At 34.9% G+C, this 11070-nt stretch overlaps 2 protein-coding genes across 4 annotated transcripts; both read left to right on the top strand.

The window, feature by feature from the left end:
- Nucleotides 1-2051: 2051 nt before the first annotated feature.
- On the top strand, nucleotides 2052-6916 carry LOC140051083 (tetraspanin-5-like). Of its 2 annotated transcripts, none has more exons than XM_072096176.1 (4): nucleotides 2052-2318; nucleotides 3335-3833; nucleotides 4110-4200; nucleotides 4530-6916. In XM_072096176.1, the coding sequence occupies exons 2-4, from the start codon at nucleotides 3347-3349 to the stop codon at nucleotides 4825-4827; spliced, it is 876 nt and encodes a 291-aa protein (XP_071952277.1). In that variant the 5' UTR covers nucleotides 2052-2318; nucleotides 3335-3346; the 3' UTR covers nucleotides 4828-6916. The 2 variants fall into 2 exon arrangements, with proteins under 2 accessions (XP_071952277.1, XP_071952276.1); XM_072096175.1 differs by having other exon boundaries at nucleotides 3332-3833.
- A 489-nt stretch (nucleotides 6917-7405) lies between these two features.
- On the top strand, nucleotides 7406-10848 carry LOC140051085 (tetraspanin-5-like). Of its 2 annotated transcripts, none has more exons than XM_072096178.1 (4): nucleotides 7406-7538; nucleotides 7954-8376; nucleotides 9528-9618; nucleotides 9949-10848. In XM_072096178.1, the coding sequence occupies exons 2-4, from the start codon at nucleotides 7959-7961 to the stop codon at nucleotides 10247-10249; spliced, it is 810 nt and encodes a 269-aa protein (XP_071952279.1). In that variant the 5' UTR covers nucleotides 7406-7538; nucleotides 7954-7958; the 3' UTR covers nucleotides 10250-10848. The 2 variants fall into 2 exon arrangements, with proteins under 2 accessions (XP_071952279.1, XP_071952280.1); XM_072096179.1 differs by having other exon boundaries at nucleotides 7410-7516.
- The last annotated feature ends 222 nt before the right edge of the window (nucleotides 10849-11070 follow it).

The raw sequence follows: 11070 nt of genomic DNA, 5'->3' as shown, positions 1-11070 counted from the left end.
ATTTGTATTCGCTTTATCCACCTCGAGCATGTCCTATAATACCCAACTATTTAAATATAGTAGATTACACGTTTCGTTAAATGATTATAATTTACTTTAATGTCCTCTGTTTGTAATATTCATTGTAAAAACCTTTACGTTTACATCTTTATGTTAAATTGTGTCAGGTTAATGCTTGTAAAAATGCAATTTTCTGTTGTAGACTCTCGTTGTTCACAATTCCTGTCTTTTATCAAATGTTTTGGTATTTCTCAATCAAAATGTTTTCTTTTTACATGATTGCGTTTATTATTACTTTACATTCAACGTATTTTTGTTGCTTTTGGTCCGAAATAAAGAATAATGTTATCTGAGCCAAGATATCATTGATTCAATATATGAGTTTATTATCCAATTACTGTTTAATTATTGGTCTCCATTTTAATTACTGGTGATGGGATTCCAGCCTGTTGAATTTCAATATTCTTTACGATATAATGTTTTGAAAAAGATATTTAAAAAGGCCTACGCAAAATATACTGAAAATTGTTAGCATTCTTTTTTATTTTACTTTCTATGTCTGTTTTTCGTTTTGTGTGTGTGTGTTAATTTTGGTTTGTTCTTTGCCAAAGATGGCAAACACATCATTAGGATACGGGACACATAACAGACAAATAATTACTCAAACTTAATTACTGTAGATTTGACCGCAATAAACATGAAAAGTATACGATACAAGTATATTTACTAAAGGTTGTATGTAAAAAGTGTGTATGGTAATGTTGATTTGAAATGAAAATGTTATATAGTATTTATGGTTGTATGTAAAAAGTGTGTATGGTATAAGCATGGACCTATAATATAAATTAAATTAACTAATTTATAGGTCCATGGTATAAGGTTGATTTGAAATTAAAATTTCATTACCATTGTTGATAGGCAATATCTCTGGAAAATGATTCGTAATTCTCTGTAAAAATGTCAAGGAATATTGTTAATTTTGTCTTAATTTTTAGTAGTATTAAGACACAATGGCATACCAAAACAAACCAGTACATCTTGAAGGTGGCAAGAGTCATTCTCAGCAACAAGTTCCAATCCGTAGACGTAGGAGGTTAGGGGCACCGCCTGGCGTCGAAGTGAGCCTCTCATGTACCAATTCTATGTTGTTTTTGAACGTGTCGTTATTTTGGATTTTTGGGGCTGCTATTTTGGGATTTGGGATATGGGGCCTGATAGCGAAGAACGGCGGTTTTATAGATGCAATTGCTGAAGAAGAACAAGTAAAGTTAGAACCTATGTGGATGTTTGTAGGCCAATTTGTAGGCAGTCTGATTTGTTAATCTGTTAATTTTGGTTTGTTCTTTTAATGTCATGCCAAAGATGGCAAACACATTAGGATACGGGACGCATAACAGACAAATCTTTACTCAAACTTAATTACTGTAGATTTGACCGCAGTAAACATGATATATAAATTAAGTATAGTAAAGGCCTAAGCCTATGTTAATTCGCACCGAGTTCAGATGAACTAAATTTATAATTAAGATAACGATAAAAACCACGCAGCTAATATAAGTCCTATATTTTCTTACCCGGTGCATGAGCTTCGATTTTTTCTTACATTTCTATGTATTAGTATTTACTACATTAGATTGATCCATTCATATTTTTACTGAAAAATATAATTTCATGTTGAATTAAAGCTATAGGCGTAAACATATAACAGTCGCTATTTATCTGCGAGATGATATTTGTTTTACTTCATGAATTAGAAACAAACAGAGGTGGTAAGTCATTGACGCGGCCGTAGTTGAAGCTTACAACAACATTCAATCATATCAATTGTATTGAACGTTGTTAGGAAGGTAGGAGTTGTTCAACCATATCTGAAGAAACTGAAAATGTAGGCCTATAATAATAATATACAGTTACTACTGTATTAGGAGTAATACAGTTACTACTGTATTAGGAGTAACTATTCAGACTGGAACTGTCACGCAAGGCATCGTCTTTATAGAGGGGGTATGTCATTAATTAATCGACAATGGTCTGCAATCGGAACTCTAATCAATAGGTTCACACATATTGATGTTTTCCGAACAGTCATCGCTTGTGTTAATTAATAAATGCCTTATTATGACGATTGTTTGGACTTTAGACCTTATGACTACAACGGTTTTATCTGCTTGTAAACATTGTAACCAGTAAACACTTCAAAAGAGATATGTCTACATATTAAACATTAAACATAAGCAACCTCGAAGGGGAGTATTTTTTAAGGCGTGTAAAAAAAGGAATTATTAAGACGAGAAAAACCTGCCTTACTTGTGTAGATGGTAAGTTATGTTATGTCATTGTGGGATTTTTCACATTACAGATAGTCTGATTTTACACTGTAGCGCGAACATGATTGTTAGCGTTCCCGAGGTGAGCAATGCGGATAGCTTAAATTACTTCCTCTTGTTGGAAAGGGCAACGAAATACTCAACAAGGCCTAAACGACATAATAGCCTTTTCTCTCTCATCTCCATTTTATCATGTATATTTTCAGTACGAATCTGGTCACGACACTACAGTAGCATCATTAAGACACAGTCCAGATCACGGTTACATTGCCTGTTTTGACATTTATTTCAAATTGAAAATTATTATAAATTAATTACGCCTAAAAAGATATTTTTAATCGATCTGCGTTGACATTATACCCCCTGGTTACAATACGTCGCCATGGATATGATCTCGAGGTCACATACTAACATGTTTCAGGAGGAATAGTTCAAGTATATATGAATTAAATTGCATTTACGGGGTTTATTTGTGTGACCAACCATGGAAGAAAACGATATACAGTACTTCTGTTATCTTATTAAACTATAATAGCGCCCTCGCATGATTGTGTGAATGTAAAAACATAATTTAATCATAATGTTACAGTTAATAAAATGTTTGAAATTATTAAATGTATATATCTGGCTAATTTAATTTATAGTTTTTAATATTGTTTGATCACTGTACGTTAAACGTTCATATCACTTTGATACCTATTACTTTATATTTGTTTAAAGTGACTTTGTGTTATGGGTTGTATTTTAAAAAATGAATAAACAAAAAAAAGAAAAAGGAAAAAAAAAATGTTTGAAATACACTTACCGTATTTACTTTGGCACTCACAAAATCCATACACACAGCAGATACAGTATATTTACTAAGGTTGTATGTAAAAGGTGTGTATGGTATTAAGGTTGATTTGAAATGAAAATGTCATTACCATTGTTGATAGGCTCTGGAAAATGATTCGTAATTCAAAAAAAATTTCAAGGAATATTGTTAATTTTTTCTTAATTTTTAGTAGTATTAAGACACAATGGCATACCAAAACAAACCAGTACATCCTGAAGGTGGCAAGAGTCATTCTCAGCAACAAGCTCCAATCCGCAGACGTAGGAGGTTAGGGGCACCGCCTGGCGTCGAAGTGAGCCTCTGTACCAAATACTCTATGTTTTTTATGAACGTTTTATTTTGGATTCTTGGGGCTGCTATTTTGGGATTTGGGATATGGGGCCTGATAGCGAAGAACGGCGGTGTTATAGATGCAATTGCTGAAGAAGAACAAGTGAAGTTAGACCCTATGTGGATGTTTGTATTTGTAGGCAGTCTGATTTTTACCCTAGCATTCTTTGGTTGTATTGGTGCTTTGCGAGAGAACACTTGCATGTTAAAATTCTTTGCATACTCTGTAATCTTAATATTTTTACTTGAAATTACCGCCGGAGTGCTTGGATATGTCTACCAGGAAAAAGTTGTGAGCATTCTGGAAAACTACGTGAACAAAACTATTTTATCTTATTATGGTAAGGATTGAACGCTAATTTTAAAAAAAAAGTCTAATATATCCCTATTTATACAATGGACTATTCCCACGCGCAAATTTCAATGTTATCATTGAAAAACCTAAAGCATCTTATTACAGTACTAAAACACTAAATACTCTTGATTAGAGAGTTAGTTATTTAAATGCACCGCTCCTTCTAATGGTGACCGGAAAATCCCTTCTATGTTTGTGAGAGAAAAAAGCATGAAAAGAAATGTCAATTTTTGTGTTTTGCCTCCATGCTTTCAATATTTAGATGATACCGATACTCAATACATAGCAGATGAGATGCACCAAGGTCTGGAGTGTTGTGGAATATACGAACCGAATGATTGGCAAGCTAATATGTAAGTTGTTATATCATCATCAAACTTATAAATGTCACTTCTCTTCAATTCTCATTTTGACCGTATGCTATCAGTAATGGGCTAGGCCTATCTGACTTACCGGCACTAATACTTCTTTATTTAATTTGCTTTCGAAGACGCCTCTCATTTAACAATAATTACCATGGATGGCCTATGCAACACGTACGACGTGAACATGCTGTACCGGGGCTGTACCTGCCAGTTACCTTGCCATTATTTTTGTTAATGGTAGCACATTATCTATGTGACTCATGATGATACAGTTATAGGCCTATATTGTCCATTTCCTTGTTTACCTTCCCCAACAGGTATTTCACGTGTGATGGACCCGCGGCTACAGAGTGCAGCGTACCGTATTCCTGTTGCAGACCTATTGATGGTGTTGTAAATTACCAATGCGGTTATGGTGTATTGGAGCTAAGTAAAGCTGAGCAAGAAAAAATTATATATACTTCTGGATGCGCCGATGAGTTAAAAGATTGGTTCCGAACAAATATCATTTTTATCAGTATAGCTGGCGGAGCGTTGATGGTTCTTCAGTGTATTTTTATTTGCCTAGCGAAAGGGATGATTAACGACATTGAAGCCGTGAAATCATATTGGTAATGACGGGACATTTATGGAGCTTTCGATTTGCGACGACGGAGGACCGACGACCAACCTAGATCACGACTAATCGACGTGTCGTCAGTCGTCGCCAAAACCCAGAAACCATCGAGGTGGTGAGGAGCGAGGACACGCGTCCCAATATTCCCGCATGCGTACACTGAGGTAAATAACATTAGGTAGTTTGGTCGTCGGTCTTTCGCAAATCGAAAGCTCCCTAAAATAGCTATGTTCACATGCATCTGAGTTAACTCCGTTCCGTGTGCTCTTGAGATATACATCCGATGTAACGTTAACTCCGATGGTTTTATAATGTAGGCCGAACGTTAGTGCCTCTCATCGAGGGATATCGGATGTTTGAACGTAGTAGAAACGACAATGTAACTCATATTGGACCGTCTTTAACTCCATGCATAGAGAAAAGAATGTGCTAATTTAATTGTCTTTCTTCCAAGAATAGAGTAAAGCATTCATTCATTCCAAATAATATAATTCATTTGTGTTTATAGTGACAACATACGTAATCCCATCTCTTAGACATTTTGTATTTATATATTATTGTTATTCTTTATGTATGCATATTTTTGGGGGATAAAAGCAGAGTATCGTATAGATTTAAATCCCAGATTTATAAATCCATTTTAAACATCCCTGTGCTAAGAAATTGTGCTATTACGCAGACTATGCAATAACTCGTATCATAGCCTTTATTTAACGGTTTGATTTAAAATATTATGATTGTTTTTATCTTGGGTTTAAAATATTAATTTCCTTCTGACGTAAGTGAACATGTGCACACTGACGCACAAATCCAGTTACTATGGTAATATGACTATTTATTGACTACCGTACTTAATATACTATAAATACATCACCGTACAGTATATCAATGCTTTCTTGTAGTAACAATTTTAATATCTTAACCACACGTTATAGTAGGCCCATATCAACCGTATCGTACCAGATCCGGTTGAAGATCGGCATGACGACGTAAGCGCAACGCAAACATTATGACCAATGACAAGTTATGGATTATTCGAACTGTTGTTTGTCATTGGTCAACTCACTTGCGTTACGCTTACCTCCTCGTGTTCCATCCTAGTGGATAGATCAAGGTGATTCGAGAATTTTTTTTTTTTCTATTAGTACGCATCGTCGTATTGTTTCATTTTATATATTACAATAGGCTTATTATATTAATACATTTTGAATGTCCATTAAATATAGCAACGCGTTCTATATAGGTTACGTAGGTCTATATTTAATTGTGCGTATATAAGTTTAAACGAACATACATAATAATGATATATTTCACCTTATATATTTTAAATACCAATTATTTGTTAGGAAATTATTTTGTGTATTGAATTACTGTAATTACTATATCAAGGGCGGGTGATCCAACGGGCGGATCCAGTGGCGCTTACTGTAATTATAATTTAAGAAGAGTGTTCTTTCTTTTTGATCTAATGCAGTAAGTACAAGGTTAATCAGTTTCGCTAACGCTCTGTTTTTTTTATCGTTACTTTGTTGTTTTACTGTACTGGACTAACAACAAAAAAAGATATTAATTATTAACTTGGATCCAAATGAATTTTCAAGAACTAATATTTATAATAATAATAATACACATGAATTATGCGAAATTCATTTATTTCGTCAATTTATTTTGCACAGGCCTGCTAATATTAATATTATAGCGCCTATTAAATTATTCATCTGTTTTTAATGTCGTTTTACAATTTACAGTACCACGTAAATGATTTATAAAAATGTAAATATGAAAACATATACACTGAATATTAACTGTGCACAGAATTTTTCCTAAACAAATTTAGACAACGTTGAAACTTATTGAAATAATATTTTCAACAGCCGAATTTGTTAATGTTGTGTTTTCTGTTCTTTCATAATATTATAACCGCCTAATGTCATGAGTAGGTCCTACCGTACAGTAGGCCTATTTGGATGAACTGTAAATAGTGAGGTCTCAGGATGGGGATCATGTCGTACACAGCACCAACGGCGTAATACTGGCGTAGGCCTATATAGTGAAATCCGTTAATTAACCACCCGGCTTCCTAGTGCATACTACGCATGGTAGGCCTACGTCTATGTCACGTGTGACTAGTAGTTATGTCAATAGAAGTAGGAATTGATTCTTTATACAGTATTTGCAATTCAAAACCTAATTTTTAGCAAAAAGTTGTCACGAATCCGATGTAAAGATTGAGTGATTGAAATGGCTGAGAAATATTGCACATATTATTTCATTACCACCACACGTTTTGATAATCGTTGTCTCTCATGACGAGTTGTTACAAATCCATATTCTGACAGGAGGAAGTGCGCTTAAAAATAAAACCACAGAAGTAAAAGGCCTACTATGAATAGTAGTAGGAGAATTCATTTTTGTTGTAAAAAGCTAGAACAGCACACAATAGTGAATTCAGTCGTTCGATCATACAACCAAGTGGCCCTAGAAAAAGACGCACAAAGGCCTGCTACGTCAGCGTCTGTATTATTTACATGGTACAGTAAATGTTTTATTGTAGTAAATACGTCAACCGTTACCAACAAACAGTACGCCCGTCATGCTTAAATACTTCCTGTTGGTGATACTGAACGTCGTGTTAATTATTAAGCCTAAAAACTGGAAAATATCAATAAAACAACTGTGTTTTGGAAGGTGTGTATGGTACCTCTTGAAGGTAGGCACGTGGTAGTCACAGATCCAATGTTCTTTTCTTTTTAAATACTCATTTATAAATTACCACAATTATATGTGATAGGCCTATTGATATGATATAAAACATTGGAATCATGATAGAGGTGGCCTTTATAAAGGCTGAATTAGTCATTTGTGTAGTACAGGCTGTAGTGGTAAACAATAACAATACAAGCTGTTACGTGTAATGTTATATTGGCAGCAAAATAGTAGGCCTACTATAGTCTATAGATATTATTTTTGATGTTTTAAACTGCATAATTTCGATATATAGATTACAGTAGATGGTTTCTAGTTTCAACAATGGTTATAGAAAAAAAGTACTGTATTTCGTCATCCATTTCATGTGACCAATAAAGCTATAATTACATTAATTATGGATAATAATTTTATTTCAGAATAAATGGCGGGAAGACATCCGAGGCAAAGGAACACGGCTCATGTCAGCCTGTGTGTCAAGTACACCATGGTATTGGTGAATGTTCTATTCTTTTTCCTCGGTGGCGCCATTTTTGGATTTGGGATCTGGGGTGTGTACTCCAAGGACGTCAGCGCAATTACAGATGTTATTGAAGGGGGTACTATTAGTGTAGATCCCTTATGGGTGTTCATTGTGATCGGATTCATCGTTATTATTTTGTCGACACTCGGATGTATCGGTTCACTAAGAGAAAATACAACCATGCTAAAAATGTTCCGATACTCGATGATTCTTATCCTCATACTTGAAGCAACTGCTGCTGTGTTGGCCTATTTTTATCAGGACGAAGTCGTCGGCTCAATAGAAACCTTTGTAATGAATGGTATGAAAAACTATCAAGGTGAGTTATCACAACATGATGGAGGTTAGATCCTCCTCGACAACATGATGGAAGATAATTCCTCTATGTCAACAAAGGATAATTCCTCCATGGAAACATGGTGAAGGATAATTCCTCCAGGGTAACATGGTAAAGGATAATTCCTCCATAGCAACATGGTGAAGGATAATTCCTCCATGGAAACATGGTACAGGATAATTTCTCCATGGCAACATGGTGAAGGATAATTCCTCCATGGCAACATGGTGGAGGGTAATTCCTCCATGGCAACATGGTGAAGGATAATTCCTCCATGGAAACATGGTAATGGATAATTCCACCATGGCAACCTAGTGAAGGATAATTCCTCCATGTCAACATGGTAAAGGATAATTCCTCCATGACAACATGGTAAAGGATAATTCCTCCATGGAAACATGGTGAAAGATAATTCCTCCATGGCAACATGGTGAAGGATAATTCCTCCATGTCAACATGGTAAAGGATAATTCCTCCATGACAACATGGTAAAGGATAATTCCTCCATGGAAACATGGTGAAGGATAATTCCTCCATGGCAACATGGTGAAGGATAATTCCTCCATGGAAACATGGTAAAGGATAATTCCTCCATGGCAACATGGTGAAGGATAATTCCCCCATGGCAACATGGTGAAGGATACTTCCTCCATGGCAACATGGCGAAGGATAATTCCTCCATGGAAACATGGCAAAGGATAATTCCTCCATGGCAACATGGTGAAGGATAATTCCTCTATGGCAACATGGTGATGGATAATTCCTCCATGTCAACATGGTAAAGGATAATTCCTCCATGACAACATGGTAAAGGATAATTCCTCCATGGAAACATGGTGAAGAATAATTCCTCCATGGCAACATGGTGAAGGATAATTCCTCCATGGAAACATGGTAAAGGATAATTCCTCCATGGCAACATGGTGAAGTATAATTCCTCCATGTCAACATGGTAAAGGATAATTCCTCCATGACAACATAATAGAGGATAATTCCTCCATGAAGACATGATGGAGGGACGAGATGAAAGAGTCGACACGACGACGACTTATGGAGATGGACATTGAATGATGCATGGTGGATTAATAACAATAAGTTGTTAAATTCTATTAAACTGTTTTGAATTTATTTAGATGATCCAGACACACAGTTTATTATCGATACAATACAAGAGTACTTGCAATGTTGTGGTATAAACGAACCAAGCGATTGGGAAGTTAACTTGTAAGTTTTCAAATTCATCATGGCCATTGTAACTGTTGTTTAAATCTATGTAGGTTATCTCGGTGACCGTGTCTCACAGTCGATCTGTTTTCACTAATACCCATTACTAATACATTACTACCAACATTGTCAAAATAAAGAATAAATCTTACCTGATCCAAAAATGATTGTAACTTTCGCGCTGATTTGCGCATCATGTGATTGAATTGCGCATATCACAATCTCGTAACCATGTTCATTATACCAGGGAAGAGTTAAATTGTAATTTAACTCTTCCCTGATTATACGAAATTAATAAGATAACATTTTTAGTCATCTTTTCTTTTCAAGATATTACAATTGTAGCGGCGTTGCCCGTGTTACAAAATGCAGTGTACCGTTTTCTTGTTGCGTTGAGGAGGCAGAAGGTGTTGTAAACTACCAATGTGGCAATGAAGCACTGGTTCCAGATACTCCAGATTCTCAGGTTATCTACACAAAAGGTTGCAAAGAGGCTGTCATCACCTGGTTGACTAATAACCTAGTCTTTCTAGCGGTCATAGTCGGTTCAATGACATTATTTGAAATTGTGGCGATCGGAATGGCTGCTAGTCTTATTGGAGACATAGAGTTTGTAAAGGCGCATTGGTAACCTGGTAAACAGATCTGTAATTTTGGAACTTGGTAACGACCCGTCTGAATTAAATTTAGGATAAATCAACAACAAAATGATTAGGCCTATCGTTTTTAACATTAATGTATGATTTATATTTTAACAAATTAAAACAATATTAAAATTCTGAAAAATTACTCGTAGGACTATTACTTGATCCAGAGCGGCGTGTGTAGTTTTAGATAGAATTTATTATCTCTGATATTTGTTATTTTAAATAATTACGGTAATTATATGGTACCGTTTAAACTAAATGAATGTTTCTCAAATGATGTGTATTTCTTATTTTCTTCTTGAAACTTAAATTAAAGTCTGACAAAAAATGTTTATTTATACACTACGATGTCATAGAAAAGTAGAAGTAGAAAATTATGTTAATTGATTTGCTTATCTTACTGCAATAGGTCTATTATGTACGTGTATATGTATTTTGTGGCTTCACCAAAAATGGAGATCTTCTTGAGTTCAGTGATGTATTTTTGAAGCCTCTTTTTTATAAGTAGGCCTAAGTTGTCTGGGTTTATATTTGTAACTGGAAAAAATATAGCTGAAATAAAAGGAATAATTTTTTTATACGACTGGAAGACATTTGAAATTCTTTCGTTTATCGCAGTAAAATAGACGAGTCGTAGACCTAGCCCTAGATCATCACGTGTTCAGAAATTATTATTCCCATTAGCACAATAGGCCTAATGATACTGAAAAGAAGAATTTGCTGCAATCACAAGAATACAGGATTGTAAATCTAGGCCCATTGAATGTGGTGTAGGCGAGATATGACCAATTTGTGACTCTATATA

This window comes from Antedon mediterranea, chromosome 6, assembly GCF_964355755.1.
Source record: "Antedon mediterranea chromosome 6, ecAntMedi1.1, whole genome shotgun sequence".
Classification (NCBI taxonomy): domain Eukaryota; kingdom Metazoa; phylum Echinodermata; class Crinoidea; order Comatulida; family Antedonidae; genus Antedon; species Antedon mediterranea.
This window is presented reverse-complemented; position numbering and strand designations above follow the sequence as displayed.